The sequence below is a fragment of the Panthera leo genome, chromosome C1 (genome assembly GCF_018350215.1).
Source record: "Panthera leo isolate Ple1 chromosome C1, P.leo_Ple1_pat1.1, whole genome shotgun sequence".
NCBI classification, from domain to species: Eukaryota; Metazoa; Chordata; class Mammalia; order Carnivora; family Felidae; genus Panthera; species Panthera leo.
This window is the reverse complement of record NC_056686.1, coordinates 71275170-71297472: the sequence shown is the minus strand read 5'-3', so window position 1 is coordinate 71297472 and position 22303 is coordinate 71275170. Positions and strand designations below refer to the sequence as shown.

General features: G+C 40.6%; 1 protein-coding gene across 3 annotated transcripts in view; it reads right to left on the bottom strand.

The window, feature by feature from the left end:
* Window positions 1–1925: 1925 nt before the first annotated feature.
* DNAI3 (dynein axonemal intermediate chain 3) overlaps window positions 1926–22303 on the bottom strand; it is an 84808-nt gene continuing 64430 nt past the window's right edge. For all 3 annotated transcript variants that reach the window (XM_042952442.1, XM_042952443.1, XM_042952444.1), the window contains exons 17-23: window positions 21524–21654; window positions 17357–17420; window positions 11569–11699; window positions 9022–9226; window positions 7331–7422; window positions 5877–5999; window positions 1926–2176 (exon numbers count right to left, since the gene is read on the bottom strand). In XM_042952442.1, coding sequence (XP_042808376.1) covers window positions 2033–2176; window positions 5877–5999; window positions 7331–7422; window positions 9022–9226; window positions 11569–11699; window positions 17357–17420; window positions 21524–21654 — 890 coding nt within the window. In that variant the 3' untranslated portion in view covers window positions 1926–2032. The remainder of the gene's footprint in view (window positions 2177–5876; window positions 6000–7330; window positions 7423–9021; window positions 9227–11568; window positions 11700–17356; window positions 17421–21523; window positions 21655–22303) is intronic.

The following is a 22303-nucleotide window of genomic DNA, read 5'->3' as shown; positions in this document are numbered from 1 at the left end:
TGGATGATGTCTAGGTTTTTGCCTGAGCAACTGAAAGCAAGGTAATTAGGAGAACTACAGTGAGAATGGGTTTTGAAGGGAAATCTAGGCCCTCAATTTTGGACATGTTTAAATTTGAGATGTCTATTATATATCCAAGTGGAGACATTAAATAGTCAAATGGATATACAGTTCTTGCTTTTGTGGGAGAAGTTCATACCAGGGATATAAGCAGTATTGGAAGCTATGAGATTGGATGGATTTACGTAAGACATAAGTGTGGGTCAGAAAGCAAGCAAGCAAGCAAAGAAAAAAAGGGAGGAGTGTTGGGAGGGAGGGAGGGAGGGAGGGAGGAAGGAAGGAAGGAAGGAAGAAAAAGAAACAAAGAAAGAAACAAAGAAAGAAAAAAAAGAAAGAAGGACAGGGAGAGAGAGGAGGGTTGGGAGGGAGGGAGGGAGGGAGGGAGGAAGGAAGGAAGAAAAGGAAGGAAGAAGGAAGGAAGGAAGGAGGGATACATGAAAGAGAAAGAAATATAGTTCAAGTGCAAGGATGAGCCTTGGGACATTCCAATAATAATGATACTAACATGTGCTGGGTACCATCACCTTATCTGCAGGTGCTCATTTACCCCTTGTGAAAATGTTGCAAAGTAAATACCCTCACCTGACTGGATAGTAGGGGAATCTGTTTCACAGAGATAAGTCATCTGTCCAAAGGCACACAGACGGTTAAGTGCTATTATCTACCTGATTTTGGAGATAAATAACTTTGAGTTTAATGTCCTCCAGTAACTTAAAAACTTTGGCATCATCCTTTGTCTTGTATTCCCCATCCAACCAGCCTTTCAGGTCTATTTTCACAGTAAGCTTCCGTACAGCACGTGCTAATCCCTTACCTGGAACCACCACTTATGCCTCCTAATAGGATTTCCTGCCATTCACTTCTCCCCACCCTAATCCATCCCTTATCTTCCTAAAAATAAAGCTGATTGTGTCACCTTCCTGCTTAGCCCTTCTATTAATTCCCCATTATTTGCAAACTATAATTCAGCCTCTTGAGTTTAGGTTCTGGGAACCTTCACAATCTGGCTCCAAGCTACTTTTCCAGTCTCATCTCCTGCTACCCTCCCTGCAAACTTACCTCCCATGCCAGTTACTTTCCTGTGACATTGAACCTCTGGTTGAGACACACCAAGCTCTTTTGCAACTCTGTTTCACATGCTGTCTCCTTTTTGTGCCCATACTGGTTAACCAACCCCCCCCCACCCCCCCAAGTACAACATTGACTGGAGGACGGACCGTGGGCACTGTGTCTTGTTCCACATCGTGGAAGAAAACTTTCAGTTTTTTGCCTTTAAGGACGATGTTACTGTAGGATTGTTTTAGATTCCCCTTCTTTTTGTAACTGCTAAGAATTTATTGTTGTTTTGTCATGAACAGATGTTGAATTTTATCACGTGTTTTTCTGTGTCCATTTGGTATCATAAATTCTCTCCTTTAATCAGTCACTGACTTATTTTCTTTCTACTGTTAAATTAACCTTATATTCTTCGGGTAAACCCAACATGATCTTTATGTAGTATCCTTTCTTTTACATATATTTCTAGATTCCATTTGCTAATACTTTATTTAGCACATAGCCCTCCCATCTGTCAGGGGCCTGGGGAGAGCAGTGTTTGGAGGGGCAGCCAAACCAACTTGATAATTGGGAGCAAAGTTTGATTTCCATTTCTCTCTGGGATTAGGGGCTCTAAATGGATGTCAAGGCCTGGGGGTGAAGGGGATGTCTGAAGCTCTATGTTACTAGAAGAAAATGAAACTTTCATTATTGGTAACCTTCATATTCAGTACAAAGTTCGGTACACATTCAATCCAAAAATCAAAACAGATCTTGTTGTGATAAATCAAGTTTTAATTTTAGTGAAATAAAAGGCTTATACTTACAAATAAACCTATTCAATGTTTAATTTGCTAGCTCACCTTACATAAAAAATAATGAATAAAAAGAAAACAAAGTCCTACCAAGGCCCCAAACACCCCTGCAGAAAGCTTTTCTACATCAACTCCATGAATGACATCGTCTCTGGCACTTTGATGAGGCCGAGGTTGATGAGGGTGTTCTTTTCCAGTTCTAAGTAATTGTCATAGTCTGCTTTCAATTCAGCCTCCATCTGTTCTTTTGACTTCTGATATGTTTTCTAGGGTGAAAAACCAAATCATGCCAATAAAACATTGACAGCTAGAAATACCAAAGGAAAGAAGGGGCTAGTTTTGAGCAGTTGGCCTAGCCGCTGCTCTCTGGGAGGGGTTTGTGGGAGGGCATCTCTGGCACAGGAGGGAGAATAGCTGCTGGCTCCCAAGGGGGAGTGGCAGAGATAGAGTGGAGAAGTGTGTGCACATTTCCATGGCTCAGGAAGCCTCCTGCTGGAGGCCAGTTCTCCATCGTGGCCTGCAACTCTTCTCTAGCAGTGCTCCCATGAAGGTCTCCTCATGGAGAACTGAGAAGTGGGTAACACATGGCCCTTTGACACCTCTCTCCAAAAATAAAAACAAAAACCCCTTTTCTAGTCTTCTTCCTCATGACTCTTGGGTCCCTCGGGTAGCCTGGAGTGTGGATAATTGACTAGAGGTTGCAGAAGTCTTTTGAATTCCTCCCACTATCAAGTCCTGTGTAGGTGGCATAGCTTATGGGTCACATGGAAACTGCTACTTTTTCCAGCTTTGGGTCTCCAGCTGAAATTTCAGTTAGAAAAATTCCCATTTTATGTGCTGTTAGAGCTGTGATTGCTATTATTTTTCAAGAGGTGAGCTGTATTCAGACTCAGTGTTTGCAAAGAGATAGGTGTATGGTTTTCCTCAGATTTGTGGATCAATGTATACAACGCAATCCCTGGCAACTGCAGGGCATTCATTCAGACAAGCCTTGCTGGATGGATGTGCGTTCTTCCCGTGCCTTCTGCAATAATAGCAGTGAACACTTACTACTGTTTTCTCTGTGCCAGTTCCTGGCTAAGTGCTATAAACATTTTAACTCATTTAATCTCTGCTACAGTCCTCTAAGGTTGTTACAGTTTGTTCCCATTTTCCCTTTTATCAGTAGTTGCTCCTTAGAAGATATTTCTCACAACATTAGTTGTTTTTTCTTGGTGACAATTTTCATGTTCTAAATGTAACAGAGGAGCCCTTTTAAACCCATTCACTTATCCCCAATCTAGTTCCAGAGAAAATTTGACAAGTGGTAGCTCTACTTAAAAGAGCCCCAGGGGTGCCTGGGGTTGGCTCAGTCAGTTAAGCGTCCAACTCTTGATTTCAGCTCAGGTCACAATCTCACCATTTATGCGTTTGAGCCCCTCATCAGACTCTGCGCTGACGGTGCAGAGCCTGCTTCAGATCCTCTGTCTCCCTCTCTCTCTGCCCCTCCCCTGCTCTTGCTCACGCTTTCTCTCTCAAAATAAATAAACTTAAAAAAAAAAAAAAAAGAGGGTAATATGTCAAATGGAAATAAACTCAGTTACAAGAAGTTGGAGAGGTTTTGGAAACTCAAGCACATCATTATACAATTTCAAGATATGATTATTATAATATTTAGGTGTTTTACAAGTATTTTATATGCAAATTAATTTTGGATTATCCACCAGTCTACTTGCTTCCACTGATGTGGATAATTAGGAGCTGTCGCTATGGTATTTAAACACTGACAGTAATCATGGATAATTGCTGGCGTAAAGGAAGGGTGTCAGGTTATTTTACACAACAGAATTTCAATCGGTATTTGTGAGTGTGCAAAAAAACAGAAGAAGGCCAATTTTCTGTAGCAAGGGAAACAAGGGAAAGTTAATTAATTGGTATTCTTTCATGCCTTGTGACCACTAAACCATGTTTTTGAAATGAGGCCCCCTGTTTTTATTACACTAACATGTCTAGCAATAAGTGATAACGTTAACATTAAAATTTCCACATGCTCATGCTTTTAATTGAGACCCAGGTTCTCACATGAATAACAGTGTTGGAGGAGGTTATATATTTGGCTATAAGGAATCTATAAATGGGATCAGTGGTGAAATTGCTGGTGACAAAAGGCCTAGGAAGGGAAGGAGCAAGAGAGAAGTAGAAATACAGACTGAGATGACCCCTCGTGACAAAGAGAGAAGAGCTGAATTCACAGACTATTTCAAGGCCCCACTCCCAGTGGGTGAGGAGAGACCAATGGAGTGACAGAATTCATATCAAACAGAGGCTGGGAAACAGGAAGGTGAGGGGCTTCAGAGCTTCGGTTTCCTTTCTGGTAGAAGGATGTGTCCTCTACCAAATTCTCCTCTATCTCAAACTTTGTAGCTCCCATATATTGTATTATAGTAAAATTCATATCTATCTGTCTATATACTGGTTCCCATTTACTGAAAGTCTACTATTTGTCAGGTTCCTGAACTGAAAGCCTAATCCTAAAAGGTAGTTATCAGTATTCCCATTTTAAAAAGTTTATTTTATTTTATTTTTTCAATATATGAAGTTTATTGTCAAATTGGTTTCCATACAACACCCAGTGCTCATCCCAATAGGTACCCTCCTCAATACCCATCACCCACCCTGCCCTCCCTCCCACCCCCCATCAACCCTCAGTTTGTTCTCAGTTTTTAACAGTCTCTTATGCTTTGGCTCTCTCCCACTCTAACCTCCTTTTTTTTTTTTTTTTCCTTCCCCTCCCCCATGGGTTCCTGTTAAGTTTCTCAGGATCCACATAAGAGTGAAACCATATGGTATCTGTCTTTCTCTGTATGGCTTATTTCACTTAGCATCACACTCTCCAGTTCCATCCACGTTGCTACAAAGGGCCATATTTCATTCTTTCTCACTGCCACGTAGTACTCCATTGTGTATATAAACCACAATTTCTTTATCCATTCATCAGTTGATGGACATTTAGGCTCTTTCCATAATTTGGCTATTGTTGAGAGTGCTGCTATAAACATTGGGGTACAAGTGCCCCTATGCATTAGTACTCCTGTATCCCTTGGGTAAATTCCTAGCAGTGCTATTGCCAGGTCATAGGGTAGGTCTATTTTTAATTTAAAAAAGTTTTCTTTAATGTTTATTTATTTTTGAAAGAGCACGCGAGAGAAAGCATGTGCACGAGTGGGGGAGGGACAGAGAGAGAGGGGACGGAGGATCCGACGTGCTGACAGCTCTGACAGCAGAGAGCCCTATGCAGGGCCCGAACTCACGAACTGCGAGATCATGACCTGAGCTGAAGTCGGATGCTCAACCAACTGAGCCACCCAGGTGCCCCGGTATTCCCATTTTCAAGACAAGAACTGAAGCCTGGCAATGATACGAGCCTTACTCCAGATCTCATAGCTGGTAGTGGTGGAACTGGGATTTGAGCCCACGTGTCTTGATTCTATATTCCACTCTTTTTGCGCTACCTGTTTTTCTTTTTATTATTTTTTTAAAGTAATCTCTGCATCCAGTGTGGGACTCGAACTCACTACCTGAGATCAAGAATCTGATGCTTTACTGACTGAGCCAGCCAAGTGTCCTGTGTAGGACCTGTTTAATGTATTATTAACCAGATGTTGAAATTCTATATAATGAAAGATGCCAAATTTTGAATCATTATATCTATAAATCATATTAGGTGCCTTTGTATCTAAAGGACTTGGAAATAATGGAAAATTTCAGAAACTTAAGTTGAATAGAATCTAGGTAGTTGTTCAATTGATAGCTATCATTCCTGGCAAACTAGGAAATCAGAGAAATACCCTCTTGACTCTCACGAGAACAAGAGAAGAATGTGAAGAGGCATAATTTTCCTACTGAAACTGTGGAATAAGCCAAACGTACATATTTCCACTGGGGTTAGAGGACGGCAATGACTTTTGTTTCTGAAATTTCACTTACGGTTTTTTTCTTCTCAAGTTCCAGCTCCATTTCCTTCTTTTCTTGTTCACGAATTTTCTTGCGCTGTTCTACATATTCCAGATGCTTGACTTCTCTTTCAAAGTAGTAGCTCATACTTGATGCCTGTTAGAAGCACAGGCCCGTGAGAGGGGAGCCCACATGGAAGTCCCCATATTCTTCACAGGGCTCTAGAAGAATTCCTGCTACTTTTAATTCATTAGGTGGCTTGCCTGCTTTGGGATACTGCCCATAGGCCCATTGCCAGAAGAGCGAGCTCAATGTGGGGGCTACTGTGCTTAGGTTCAGGGCCCTGCAAATCGGAGGATTCCATGAAAGGAGTGGGGTCAGAAAGAGAGAGCAACAAAAAATTACTATTTTGTAAAAGAAATACTCAGGGATTGATCTTTTCCCTTTTCTTGATTCTCACTTCTAAGCCTGAGGAAAGGTTCATATCATCAACCAAACTTGGAAAACCCAGATGAGGTTATCAGTATAAACCCTAAAGGGCCTGGAAGCAGAGCTGAGTTCCTGGTCCCCTGGAGGACTTAGTGTGTGCACATTAAGAACAGAAGCAGCAACGTCAGGAAAGAGACCTTGGGCAAGGAGGCCAAGGGAGGGAAACTTTCTGCTTGCCAGGAACTAGGCTGATGTTGGGACTTGTAATGGATTGCAATCTCTATATTTAATGTTGGCTGTATATATATTTATGTATTTCTATTCTCTGATTTTCTTTTTATCTCCCAGTATTAACATTACTTGAAACCTTTGGGTGGTGCCTATAGAGGGGTAGAAGACTGCCCCCTCAGCCATGCTGCCTGCAGTACAAAAAGTTGGGGGGAGATGGGGTAGAGGTGGGTGATGGAGAGATGTATCAAAATGTTAACTGGGCCTCCAGGAAGGGCGTCACTAAAATAGGAGTCCTGTGCTTCAGTTACAACCTGAAAATGATATCTTATGAATCCCCAAATCAATTCTTTGCTTTAAAAATGTTTTTAATGTTTTTATTTATGAGAGAGAGAGAAAGAGAGAGAGAGAGAGAGAGAGAGAGAGAGCAAGCGAGCATGATCAGGGGAGGGGCAGAGAGAGAGAGAGAGCCAGAGGATCTGAAGCGGGCTCTGTGCTGACAGCAGAGAGCCCACTGTGGTGCTCAAACTCACGAACTATGAGATCGTGACCTGAGCCGAAGTCAGACGCTTAACTGACTGAACCACCTAGGTGCCCCCAAATCAATTTTCTGAATCTGGGCTTCATTTACTTGCCTTCTCTTTCAGCACATTTGTTTTTTTGTGGTTCCAAGCTATGTAATTCATACAACAGAAATACATCCCCTTATTTTGGATTGTACGCTTCTTTTGTTTTCTCACATAGCAAAAATGCTGTCATTTCTAAACACTTCTAAAACATGCCTCAGCAATATCTGGTCACATAAATCCTCAGAGCCAAAAGTTACTAACCTCATTGGTGGAAGGGTGACTTAATGTCCAAGGAATTTCCAATATATGCAGTGTTCCATAATAATCAGCTATGGCTATAAATTGCTGCTTAGCTGAAAGATCCAGAAAATGGGGGAGAAAACAACTCAACAGTCAGAAATCCATACTGGAGGTTAAACGTGAAATGTGTTTGGTGTTGTGGTCTTCCAAATGACCTGTTGTGGTTACAGTAATCTTGGCATCTTCATCAGACATTAATGACTGAGGACCATATTAACGTATAAAAATCATCTTTTCCAGTTGATGTCATGAAAGTGGAGACCCTGAGCCTTTGTCAGCCACCCTGCCCACTTCAAATCTTGTCTTCTTGGTGCTTATGTAAGGAGTGTGGCTCCTCACTGAGGTTGACCCTCTGTGTGGCTGGGCCACTGGGCAGACTTGAGAAGTGGAGATAACACAGGGAAAGATTTTCAAAGAAAAATCATGAAGCCAATTTTCACCAAAGACTCACTAAGGGCTAAAGGATACCACTATAAACACAAAGAATGTTTTTAAGAATTTTAATTTTCTATCTTATCATAGGTTTTTTTTTTCTTTTTCTCATTCTCAGAAGGTTTGGTTTAAATTGTTAAATCCTAGACTCATAATCCCTGGATATGTACAAAAGCAATGTTTTGTAGCAAAGATGAAAAAAAAAATACTCTGATGACACATATGACTAAGCAATAGCTGGACTGTGACATTCTAGAAATTTTGAAGACTGAATTTCTAAATGTAATATTTCAAAGAGAGAAATGCATGGAAAGACAATTTTATGCCTGTACACCTGTGAAAGGGAAACTTTTATTTTTTTATTTTAGAGAAAGAGAGAGAGAACATGCTAGTGGTTGTGAGGGGCAGAGGGATAGAGAGAGAGAACACCAAGCAGGCTCCATACTCAGTGCAGAGCCTGATGCTGGGCTCTTTCCCATGATCCTGGGATCATGACCTGAGCCAAAATCAAGAGTTGGACACAAATGACTGAGCCACCCAGGTGCCCTGAAACTTCTTTTAAAAGTGGCAAATATACTGGGTTTACATAGAAAGTAGCGCTTGAGTAAAACAAATAAATTAGGACAAAGGATATCAATTCCAGCTTTCCAAGGAAACATCCTCGAATTTCTGCTTGCTTTGTTATACATGTTTTTTCCTCATAATTAGTTTAAAGGTTAAAGTTTAAATAGATAAATGACCCCAGAGAGTCATTTGATCTCATGAAAAGAACTGCTTGATATTGTCTAGGGAAAAGCCCCCCAAATTATAAAATATTGAAAATTTGTGACATAATGAAAAAATAAAGATACAAGAATGATTCCATTTGGGAAAAAAAGCAGCAAAAGGTAGCAAAGATTTATGGATCATCCTGTCTGACCTGGAGAAGATAAGGATGCTCTTCATTTTGTGGTTCAAAATCAGCCTCTGCTTGTCATACTAAATATGCCTCAGAAATAATCATTGATGAAGAAAACAATGAGAGAAACGCAGGTTGTATCCAAAGTTTGAGTGCAAGAAGAAAGGGGAAAGAAGGGAGGAGGAAGGATGGGGTGGGATGGACAGAAAAACAAAAACCTGAGAAAAAAAGATTAGAGACTTTCCAGATGAATGTCAAAATGTTCCTGAGTTACCCCCCAAGAAGCAAAATAACTTAGGTCATTTAATCAGAATTAACATACCAGTAAAAGTCCAGGGTTTGATGTAGGTGATCATGGTTATGCAGATGTTTTGTGACTGGGCTGGCTCATGGGTTTTCTCCAGAAGGTCCCAGATATCGATGTATCCATCTTCTCGGCCAATATAGAAGACTCCAGGCCTTGTCAGGGACCAGTGGCCTGCTGTGTACCTTTTTGGTGCACAGCATGACTGAAGGAGGGGTCCAGTCTTTAAACAAATTTTTAAAAAGACACATGAAAGCTTTTGTTATTACCTAATGTGTATTCATAATGATTTCCTTTAAGTACACTCAGATGGCTATGATCATGGAATAGCAGAAATTATGCCCACTCAGAACTCTCATTTCTTTTTCTTGTAGGGTTTTACATAATGCCAACTCTTTTCCTTCCTGTGTATTTTTTGATGATTTTTTTTTTCTTATTTGAGTTGCTTTTTAGAAAAGATCAAACCTTCCAGTCAAGCCGGAGATTGGTGGATGTTAGATAAATAAAGGTTATAAGGAAATTTTGCTTATGTCTTTATTTTGCTGTTGGGTGTCTGTTTCCCATGGAAACAACTTTGGCAGCCAGAAAAAGAGCAAATAGAAAGTCAGTTCCAGCTGTGCGCTGCATCCAATGCCTTATAAATCCTATTTGGAAAAGACTTTAGACCAGCAAAGCATTACAAGATCATCTTCTCTTTTCTTTACCATGGATAATTTGTCCTCTTTGGGGGGTTTTCATACAGAGAAAAAATCAGAATGTGCTTTCTTCCCACTGTCCTGCTCCACTTGGTGATTAAGTGTACCCATTTACCTCCTTATACCTGAAGAGACTAAACTAAACCGTGGGGCTGTTTCCTACCGTCCAAGACATGTGTAAGAAACTTTCTTGTGGAGAATGAAGAATGTTTCAGATTCATGGACTCCTTAGAGGTGACACTCCAATTCTGTTCTTGCCCACCTCGCCCAGCTCCTTCCATTTCTGTGGGTAACCAGGTTCCTGACCCCTGAATTGTCTATGGACAATCTTGCCTAAATTTTCTTTTTCTTTAATTACAAAACTGATACTTTTTCACTGTAAAAAAAAAAATTGAACATATGGAAGTACATTGGTATAAAGTAGAAGTCCTTTTGTGGATGATTGCTTTAAGTAGTTTACAATTATTTCAACGACAAACTGATACATATGTTCACACAGTTATTTGTGTAAATTAGAGTTTGAGAAGTGAAAGAGTTAGGTCAAAGAATATGTATATGTATATTTTATCACTTTATTTAAAGAATATATATATTCTTGGGGCTCCTGGGTGGCTCAGTCGGTTAAGCATCCAACCTCACCTCAGATCATGATCTCGCAGTTTGTGAGTTTGAACCCCGCACTGGGCTCTGTGCTGACAGCTCAGAGCCTGGAGCCTGCTTTGGATTCTGTGTCTCCCTCTCTGTCTGCTCCTCCCCCACTCATGCTCTGTCTATCTCTGTCTCAAAAATAAATAAACATTAAATTTTTTTAAATAAATAAAAAATAAAAAAGAATTTATATATATTCTTTATTAAAGAATATGGATATTTTTATTCATTTTATTCAAAGAATATATATTCTTTGCTAAAGAATATGTATTTGTATAAATATAAATTTATTATTATGTATGTGATTATTTTTCAAAGAATATATAAATATTACAGCTATGAAATAAAAAATATATATTTCAAATTTTGATAATATTTTTTTTAAGTTTATTTATTTATTTTGAGAGAGAGAGCATGAGAAGAGAAAGGGCAGAGAGAGGGAGAGAGAGAATCCCAAGCAGGCTTTGTAGTGTCATTGCAGAACCTGACTTGGGGCTTGAACCCATGAGTCATGAGATCATGACCTGAGCTGAAACCAAGAGATCGATGCTTAACCGACTGAGCCACCCAGGCACCCCAGATTTTGATAAATCTTCTTAAATTGCACACTGAAGAGACATGCCATACTGATTTTCACACACCCTTGCTTCACTGGATTTTATCAGTCTTTCCAGTTTTTGGCAATTTAATTTCTATTTGCCTGGAACCAGGCCCTCTCCTAATCCTGGCTGCCAGAATTCTGGCACTGGCCCACTGTGGCCCATGCATGTGTCTGGTCTCCTGGCAACAGACAGACCCCTTAGCTTGCTTACTCCCCCATTCTAAACCTGTGGACATATTCCTGGTGCAGAAGAAAAGTTGACAGACCCAATGCTTCTCCTTGGACTTCAGACAGTAACTAGCATTCCATCATGTATTTTAAGGGGGGGGAAAACCATAAAGCCAATCAACCGCCCACAATACATATTGTGAAGAAAAGACTGTTAGATCTTAGCAAGAGACGTAAATATTGTTTCCTTCCCTCAGGAAAGAAAGGCAAATTGTTGTGTTTTCAAAGGGCTTACAGTGGTTCTGTTGACAAGCTGGACCCCAAGCCATCTGTTCTAATTTCTCTAAAAAGTGTCCCCAGGGCTCTGTTATGTCAGAACAGTCTGTTGTTCCCATTGTCTTTCTCAGTAACAAAGGACCACACACCCACTCTTCCATTTTTCAGGCAACTTACCGTAATACCTTCTTTCCAGATGGCCAGGTTCCATCCTCCAATGGTGAGGATAATGTCCTTGTAAAAAGGTGACCTCTGAACAGTGTGGACAGCTCCATCATGGACGGCATAAAGGCTCACTGGCTTCTTTGCTGTTGGGGTGGAAAAGGCCATTTCATCGTTAATAATAGTGTTTACATTCCCGCATGATGGATGGTCAGACCTCCAGTAGACGGACAGGTCCTGATTAATGGGCTCCAAGAGTAGATAACCAGAGGTCAGTTGGGGTAAATGAATCTGTCAAGGGACAGCTCTTCCTCTTTTTATGGAAAGTCCAGAGAATTTCCATCAAGGTCATTTTTCCAGTTCAAAGGAATACTTCATGTTCTTATTTATTTATTCATTCATTCATTCATTTAGTTGCTCAAAATATATTTGTGGATTACCCATATGTACCTATAGGTACTGTAGATGGCTGAGTAAACAATGGTTAATAAATGAACGTGATACCGCCAGCATGGAGCTTACAGTCTAATGGAAAAGACAGATACTCAATAAACAATATCCAATATCCAATAAACAAATCCCAAAGTATATAATAAAAATATGTTAAAAGTGTTATGGGGGGGAAATTACAAGATAGATAACAAGGGACATCCATAATTTGAATTGAATGAGCAGAAAAGACTTCTCTGAAGATGAGTCCTTTAGTCCTTTGTAGCACTTTGGTGTGGAAACATTTTAATGTAGAGGAATATTCCAGACCGGGGGAACAACACACACTGGAGTCCTGTGGAGAGAAGTGCTTAGTGCCTTTATACATTTGAGGAAGACAGTAAGACTGAAGTCTGGTAATCCCAGCATGAGACGTATGAAACAGACAGGGACCAGGAGGGTCCAGACCATGCAGGCCCTTGTAGGACAGGAGTTTAGATTATTTTCTAAGCATAATGTGTTTCAAAAAAGGCCTTTAGGCCCAGAAGACAATCTGACTGATTTCCAAAGATTCTCTGACTGCTGTGAAGAGAATGGATTAACAACAGGTAGAAGAAAAGAGAGGACTCCATAGGAAGTAGTTCTGGTGAAAGAGCATGGTGGCTTGGATGAAGGTACATGGAGAAGAGTGAATGATCAACAAATATTTGCAAGCTGGAATTGACAAGACTTAGAGATGGCTTGAGCAGGACGGCTGAGAATGACTGGCTTCTGGCAGGAGCAACCAGCTCAGTGGAGTTTCCATTTATTGCCACTAGGAACACTAAAGGGGAAGCAGGTTTGGACATTAAGATCAAGAGTTCCCTTTAGTCTCTGCTCCAACCCAGGGGTCCTCCTTTCCCCTAAGGTGTCTACCCCACCATTGCTTGGGTCTCCTCTCCCCCAGGTCTGGCTGCAGAGCTGGCTCCTCCCCACTCCTTGCTGCCCACACCCACTGCAGGGATGGCCACAAAGATAAGAGCCTATCTAGGCCAAACCATGATGTCTGACTACTTTATATCCAAATCATGAACTTATTGTGAATCCCATCATATTGATAGCTATGTGAAAGCTGGATTTTTTTTTTCTCAGAACCCCATGGAAACATTAAGCAGAAACACACACACACACACACACACACACACACCCCTACTGAATCTTGCTCATAAAGTAGAATTTCAAAGAGATATTTGTCCACTCATATTCATAGCAGCATTATTTGCAATAGCCGAAATGTGGAAGCAACCCAAGTGTCCGTGAACAGATGAGGGAATAAACAAAATATGACACACACATACAATGGAATATTATTCATCCTTCCAAAGGAAGGACATTCCAACATATGCTACAACATGGGTAAAACTTGAGGATATTCTGTTTAGGGAAAGAAACCAGTCACAAAGATACTGCACAATTCCACTTACGTGAGGTATCTACAGTAACCACACTCATAGAGACAAAACATAAATGGTGGCTGCCAGAGGCTGAGGGGAGAGGGGAATAGGAGCTAGTGTTTCACTGGTGCAGAGTTTTAGTTTTACAAAATGGAAACAGTCCTGGAGATTGGTTGCACAACAATGTGAACGTACTCAATAGTACATTATCAACTTAAAAATAGTTAAGATGGTAAATTTCACATTTATGTATATTTTGCCACAGTCTAAAAATTATTATATTATTATTATATCTTTTCCTTCCCTTTATACTTTTAAGGACCTTTAGTTCCATTTAGCAATGAATAGAGCTGTCCTTAAGTTATTAACTGGAGTACCAGCGGCCCCAGGCCAAGTTGCTATGAGAAAATTACAATAAACAAAGAAGTAGTTTCCAGAATCATTATCTAATGCAAGATTCAGGACAGTGATGTGATTAAGAGCATAGAGCGCCTAGGTTCAAACCCTGGCGATGCTACCCCATAGGGTTGCTGTGAGGATTAGTGAACTAATCCATGGAAAGTACTTGGAAGAGTGCCTGAAACATGGCATGTGCCCATTTGTGAGTAGAGCACATGAAATAATTATGTCAATTGTCATCATTCACCTGCATTTTTTTTTTCTGGCTTGTCACTTAGATCATCTGGAAATTTTGTTTGATTTGGACTTCTTTATCACACATATCTCATTCAGGGTAATATATCTTTCAGAACCTTTTTCTTAGAAGAGGAAATTCTCCTTCCTGCCTTGTTGTTGATAAGAATATGGGGTTCCTAGCAAATCAAGAAGGACTGGGTCCCAGTAACGGCCTCATCTTTACTCAGGCACACTCCACGGTGTTTACGAAAAACATTAGGCTGGCAGCTCCTAAGGAAAACACTGCCAGTTCACAGAATGTAATAAGGAAAGCAGTGCACAATTTAGAGAGTCTATACATTGAATTTCTCTGAATCTCAACCATTATTCAATGGGAACAACAGTGTTGTTTGGCTTTCCATGTTACAAAATGCTTGACTGATGATTTTAAAGTATTTTAAAGTATTGTGATGATTTAAAAGTAGACTTCAAGTAAGTGGTTAAAGCTATTTCCCGTTTTTTGTTGTTGTTGTTGTTGTTGTTTGTTTTTGCAGTGAACTATATGTCAAGAAATTAAAAGCAACTCTTCTTCTTCTTTACTAACCCACATCCCATTGGTCACAAAATCCTGCCATGGTGACTGCTAACTCTCTCTTATATTTCCTCTGCTGCACATCCCTGTTACCATGCCTGTACTTAGTCCTCTCCATCTCTCATCTAGATTATTGCTGGTGGTCATCCTACTTCTACTGTAAGTCACACCAATAAATTAATCCAGCTATGCTTTCCTGCCAGAGTGATTTTCTGATTATACTGGTGGCACCAGGATAAGGTTCAGAGCTTATTAGGCACTCAAGGCTCTTAGCCATTTGGACCCAATTGTCCTTCCTGATACCTCTCCTGCTGCCCTCTCTATGGGCTATGCTTTGGTTAGGAGATCACCCTGTTTCCTAATTGTCCACTGCTCTTTTGGGCTTCCATGTTTTTGCATTTATTATTCCTTCTACTTAGCATGTCTTTCTTCAACTGGAAAATTGCAATCCACCCTTTAAGATCCAGTTCAACTATCTCTCTTCAGTGGAGCCCTTTCTTAATAGCACAAGAGAGTTGGTCCCTTTCTGGGTTCCCATATCACTCTGTGTTTGCTTCTAACCATAGCACTAATGACAGTGTAATGTCATTATTTGTTTATGTTTTTGGCTTTTCTAATAGATCATGGAACTCCTCTGGGAGAGGATAATATCTTGTTCATCTTTTTTTTTTTTTTTAATGTTTATTTCTTTTGAGAGAGAGAGAGAGAGTGAGTGCTTACACACCTGGGCAGAGGAGGGGCAGAGAGAGAGGGAGAGAGAATCCTACACACCATGAGATTATGACCTGAGCCAAAATCAAGAGTTGAATGGTTAACCAACTGAGCCACCCAGGCGCCCTGATATCTTGTTCATCTTTGCATCCCCAGTGTCTGGCACAGATTAGGTTATCATTAATGAATTGATGAATGAATGAAAGTAAGAAAGAAAGAAAAAACATCAGTAAGTTTCAAACATAAACTCTTGGGTTTCTAAGTTTATTGTCATTGGTTATTCTATAAATGGAATAAAATCCATTTAAAATAAATAACTAGCCCTTTTTGTCAGGGTTCACCTCCAAAGCAGTTTAAGAATCTGACTCTATGGTAAGACCCCAAGAAAGTCTCTGAGATCAGATAGAACACCAGTGCATAACCAATTCATGGCATCAAGGTCTCGATTTGTGTCCCAGCAGGACAGTAGAGACAGTTGCCATGTGCATGCAATATGTGCACAATTAATATTCATGACTTATTGAATAAACAGATACATGAATAAGCATACAAGTAGCTGAATGTAATTCATTACATCTGATATATAATTTTGAGTTCAACTTTTAAATCATGGAATTCAAAATGAATAGAAAGTGGAAAATCAGTCTCGGTTCTGCAAGCATTTGACCTTTCCTTGGGTCACATCTGATTCTCTCTCAATGCCCCACTCTTACCACTAACACACATTTGGGTTTCTGGCCGGAAGTTCTAGGTCAGAAAACTGGGAGTACTTTTGTTTCCAGGTTAATATGGCTACCCTGGAGGCAGTGCTGGAAAAGCAAGCCTTCCCAGGTCTAAGGCAGACTCCACTCTGCCGAGCCAGACTCAGTAGATAGAAGTGGAGGGAGTGAAGTTTGAGGCAGAGACCTGAGACCCAGCAGTTGTCCCCTGCAGGCTGTATCTCTGACCTCCGACTCCTTTCAATCACTCACATGCCCACTGTCCTAACCTCCGGTAGGACTGACCAGTACCCCTTGTGCAAACCTAGCCTGGCTGCTCCACCTCACTGCTCCATGGTATTCTAGCAGTCCCAGCAGCTGCCTCTTCCTGTACTTATGGTTATTCCACATTTTGAAGTGTGGCTCGAATAAGTTTTCGTGCCAAGATAAAATCCAAGCCTTTAAATAAGTAGTTGTAATTGTAGCAAACCTCAAGGCTCTGAGCTTTGACAGGGAGCTTAGCTTATTGGGGAGCCTGAACTCTTGATTCCTGCTCAGAGCTATGCGTGGCCCCCATATGTCTGCTCAGCTGCCCAGAGTGTGGGGCCCTGGGAACGGAGGAACACATGGACAGCACCAGTCCCGGCCTGAGAGCAGAGTCCTACTGCTGCTTCTTCATACTGTTCTGAAGTTGTCAAGATCATTGTAAACTTAGCTTATAATTTCACATCGGTTAGTATTTTTCATGTAGATGAGCTACCAAATTGTTGAATTATTAAGACAGCAACTAATTAAAAATTAAGATATTTTAAATTATCTTAGTCATTTAAGCATCAATAGATCAGTACTCCTCAAAATTAGAGGTGAAAACAAATTACATGGTGAATCTTATTAAGAATCTATATTTAGGGGCATCTGGTTTGTTTAGTCAGTCGAGTGTCGGACTCTTGATTTCGGCCTCAGGTCATGATCTCCTGGTTGGTGGGGTTGAGCCCTGTGTCGCCCCTGAACTGACAGTGCCTGCTTGGGATTCTGTCTCTCTCTCTCTCTGTACCCCTCGTCTCTCTCTGTCAAAATAAGTAAATAAAAACTTAAAAAAAAAATCTATATTCAGTTCCATCAGGCTTGGGGTAGGGTCCAAGTTTGTGCGTTTCGAACAGACTTCCCAGTGAGAAAAGTGCTGCTACCGGAGGCCCTCACTTAAGTAACAAGTGCAGAGACAGGACCTCAGGTGCCTGCCCCTCTCCCATTAGCAAGGCCAGGGTTACTCAGCACTTTGCTCAAAGGAATAACTTATTCATAACACAGGAATCATCAAAACTTACCCATCAATCGTCCAGTTTCAGGGTCTCTTTCCATTTTCCAATCTGTATATATCACTCCACCTTCCTAAAAATATTACAGGTTCCTGATGAGTACAAAGACAACCGAAGGGACTAACGATCTCATATTCATGTGCTAAGATGGACTGTGACCCAAACAAAAACAAAGCTGCAGGCTAACATAATCAAATGATAATTTGACACAGTGCAGGGAAGGCTTAAACATTTTTTACATTGAAAAAAAAAGGAATTTGTTAATTTTTTATTTACACATAGTGAAATGGAGAACACAGGATTTATGGAGATAATCTATGTACACAAGTTCCAACTACTGAGTTCTTAAACTTTTGTTAATTGGAAATTGTCCACTGGACTGAAAGCTCCAGGAAGGGATCTGGTGTGACTTATTCAGTGATTTGTTCTCAGCATGATACAAAGTCAGTATTTTAAAAGTTTTGTGGAGTAAGAGGAAAAAGGAAATATAAATTCATAATATGGTGTCATTACCTTTTAAAATTGAGAACAGGAAGTGAAGTTCCACTTAAATAACATAACTAGTAATAATATATATTCCAGCTCTACTTATGGCCATTTTAAGGAGCGGGGAAGTCATAAGAACCTGGTGTAAAGAAGGGACAGAAACAACCACACAAATGGAAAAGACGCAGCACTAGTGAATGGCAGAGGTGGGAGAGGTTTAGAGAAAAACATTTAGTCTCATGCCTTTTCTTATAGAAGGAGCACAGAGACTCAGAGAGGTGAAACAATATAGTCAAGGTCTCCCAGATGCAGTCTCCTAATTCCAATGTTTTTCTCACTGGATAGTAAGAGGAAAACACAGAGAAAGGTGTATAAAAAGAGGGGTTGAGAGGACTCGAAGGATGGCTTGGGACGTGTAGGCGAGGGAGAGGAGAGGGGAAAACACTGGAGTACGCAAAGTGAAGTATGCTCCCTGGGGCCAGGGCCTATTCATTCACTCCTCTGTGCTTTTGTTCATTAACTCATGTAACAAACAAGGACTGTGCTTCATGCTGGAAATTCAGAGTCAGAAGATAAGTCCTCCCTCCATTCATGCTGCTCAGAGTCTGAGGGAGCAGAGACCGGCAGATGTCTGGTGCACATGCCTAGCCTGTTGCCCGTGGCACATCACCCGCAGTTACCATTGATTGAGTGCATAGTGCTTGCCAGAGTTGTTAGGAGCTTTCTGTATATGACCCAGCCCTTGCCAGAGTCCTATAGGAGAGTTATTAGTACCTCCTGGGTCTCACAACTGATATGTGGAACACTGAAACCGAACCAAGTCAAAGAGGAATAGAATAACTTGGATCAGGTTAATAAATCCATGTTAAATGCCCATTATATCATTAGCCACCTAGCTGGGAACCTTCACGTCCTTCTCCATCCAGTTACCTGGTTCTGAGAATTCTACTCCTCCTACCCCTGTGTTGACATTCTTGGCCCACTGCTCATGCCCTCTTCATCTCTGGTTGGCCCACTTGAAATCACTGCCTCTCCAGCCTCTGCACCTCCCTGGCTCCATTTCCTCCTGCTTCAGCCCTGTCCTGGCCAGTCTAGATGCCAGAGGGGTCTACCTCATTCTCTCTAACCAAAATCAGCCACGTCAAGAGTTGGTAGAAGAGCATTCTACTGGAATGTCAGCCCATGAGGTAGGGAATTTTGTTTGTCTGCCCACAGATATATTCCCGGGGCCAAGAACAGTGCCTGGCATATAGTAAATGCTCAATAAATATCTGCTGAATGATGGGTGAAGTTAATCCTTTCAAGGACAAGGGCTTGAAAGGCAGGGAAGAGTTTGGCATATAAAAAGAGAAAAATCAGAGCAGCTGGAGAGAGAGAGGGAGACTGGTGCTGACGGGGGTGTAGAGATAGGAAAGAGCTAAGTTATGCAGAATCTTGTAGGCCACAGTGTGAAGAGTTTGGATTTTATTCATGGTTGAATGAGTTGTCACCGAATGGTTTAAGCAGAGGATATCATATTTTAATTTCTATTTTAAGATCTCGTGGTCATTCGTTTTTCTAAAGCTGTCATCGCCCTGCTTTAAAAACTCTGGTGTGCACAGAGATAATTCTATGATTCTACTTACACGAGGTGTCTGGAATAGTCAAATTCATAGAGCCAGAAAGTACAATGGGGGTTGCCGTGGGCTGGAGGCAGGAGTGAATGGTGAGTTATTGTTTTAATGGGTACAGAATTTCAGTTTGGGATGATGAAAACATTCTGGAGATAGATGGATGCTCAATGATATGAATGTATCTAATAGCACTGAATTAAACACTTCAAATTTATTAAGATGGTAACTTGTTACTTATATTTTTCCAGAATTAAAAAAAAATTAGAATCCCAAGTTATAAAAATTGACAGCCCAAGTTATAAAACAAGTATTTGTTTGGTAAGTGCCCCATTGCTTGCCAAATGAAATTCAAATTCCCTAACATGGCAGAAAAGGCTCTTTGACTGGATCCCAACCTAGCATTCAAGGTATAGCATTCCCTCTTGCACAAATGATTCCACTGTCTCCAGACAAATCCCAGACTCCCATAATTCCAAAGCATTGTTTAGGCTGTTACTTCTGCTGGGAATTGTACTCTCATCCTGGTATTTCAGATGCCTCCTCAGCCTGCAAAGTCCTAGCTAACAGTCTGGATTCCCCAACCTCCCCTGTCCTCTTCCCGTGGCTTCTGGATGGGCACTGACATGGGTAATGCTATTAATGTGTCTGCTCCATAACTAGGCAGTGAGTGCCCGGTGGACAGGGACTATGCTGTTGATTCATGTCTGACCCAGGGCCTAATGCTGTGCCTGGTGGGCATTATGCTTCTGAGAACTGGTGTAATCTAATCTTCTCATGATACTAAAGTATGAGCTCAGACTGCATTCCAGCGAGACTGACCTATGGCGTCTTTCCATGGTTTAGGAAAAAAACCCTTTATTTCAGAGAAATAGAGTCATGAATGAAGATTATTAGGACTAAGTGAGATATACTTTGGAAAATACCTGGCACAGACCCTGCTATATAGAAAATGTCCAATGAATGTAAGCTCACTTTGGCTATTATAACAAGTGCCAAAAAATGGCAGCCATTATCATTATTATATCCAGTTGTTACTTTTGAATTGAGTGAGTTTTGCACTGTCTTTCCTACTACATTTTGCTAGCTAACAAAGCAATATATTTTCTTAGTAAATTTCTAACACTTAGCATGGTTTCTTCCATATGGTGTAGGTGTTCAATAAATATTTGCAGGTTGATCAATAAATCATTAGTAAAGAAGGTCATGCTGAATTTTATAGATTTTTTTCACATTCATCAGGAACATTTTAAATATGAATTTATGAAGCATGAAGATTTTAAAAATTCAATGCAAATAAGTATATTAAAATATGAAAATGGTATAGATATTATAAGCCTTCATAAAGCAAATGTACAATAGAGGTTATAATGAAACAGAGTAGACAAGTGGTTGCCAGGGTCTGGGGGGTGGGAGAAACAGGAAGAGGTTGGTAAAAGGGTATAAACTTCCAGCTGTAAGGTTAGTGAGTTCTGAGGATATAAGGTAAAACATGGTGACCACAGTATAACACTGTATTATATAATTGAAATCTGCTAAGAGAATATAACTTAAATGTCATCACACACACACACACACACGCACAAAGATAAATATGTGAGGTGATGGATGTGTTAATTAACTAGATGGGGAGGGAAGGCTTTCACAATGTATATGTACATCAAATCACTATGATGTAGGGGCGCCTGGGTGGCGCAGTCGGTTAAGCGTCCGACTTCAGCCAGGTCACGATCTCACGGTCCGTGAGTTCGAGCCCCGCGTCGGGCTCTGGGCTGATGGCTCAGAGCCTGGAGCCTGTTTCCGATTCTGTGTCTCCCTCTCTCTCTGCCCCTCCCCCGTTCATGCTCTGTCTCTCTCTGTCCCAAAAATAAATAAAAAACGTTGAAAAAAAAAAAATTCAAATCACTATGATGTACACTTTAAAATCTTACAATTTCATGTCAATTATGCCTCAATAAAACTGAAATTAAGGCTATAAGAACATATATCGACACATACACATATATATACATATATACATACATGTAAATATACATATATATAACATGTATAAATAAGAGAGCAGATAATTCTAACTCACCTCTGTTCCAACAAAGAACTTTGTGCAGAAGTCCTCTATAGGCTTGAGATTGTTGGCCAACGCACCTTCCAGATTGTGGTATGGGTTCATCTCTCCTGCCTTCACTACTTTGCTCTGGGCTAATATTTTGTCTTTCAGAGGAGTATGAATAGAAGGAGCACATATTTACAGTGAAAGACCTTTCAAAATATAGTTAGTTTATATTTTCTGCCCCTTGCCACACACATCTGCCCCATTCTCTCCCCAGTGTGGCGGGCATAAGTATGAGCATCTTTAGACTTCTAATTTAGCAGTGGAACGTGTCTTTCAAACCAAAGCATATGCAGGAACCCTTGCATGTGAAATCTATCAAAACCTGCATTGCTGTGATTAAAGGGTTTCCTGGTGGGAAGGAGGAGACCCCTCCACCTACTTTCAGGGGCTCTAAAAAGTTCCACAGCACCCAGTTTATTTATTTATTTTTTTTTATTTTTTTTATTTTTTTTTTTAATTTTATTTTTATTTTTTAATATATGAAATTTCCTGTCAAATTGGTTTCCATACAACACCCAGTGCTCATCCCAAAAGGTGCCCTCCTCAATACCCATCACTCACCCTGCCCTCCCTCCCACCCTGCCCTCCCTCCCACCCCCCATCAACCCTCAGTTTGTTCTCAGTTTTTAACAGTCTCTTATGCTTTGGCTCTCTCCCACTCTAACCTCTTTTTTTTTTTTTTTCCTTCCCCTCCCCCATGGGTTTCTGTTACGTTTCTCAGGATCCACATAAGAGTGAAACCATATG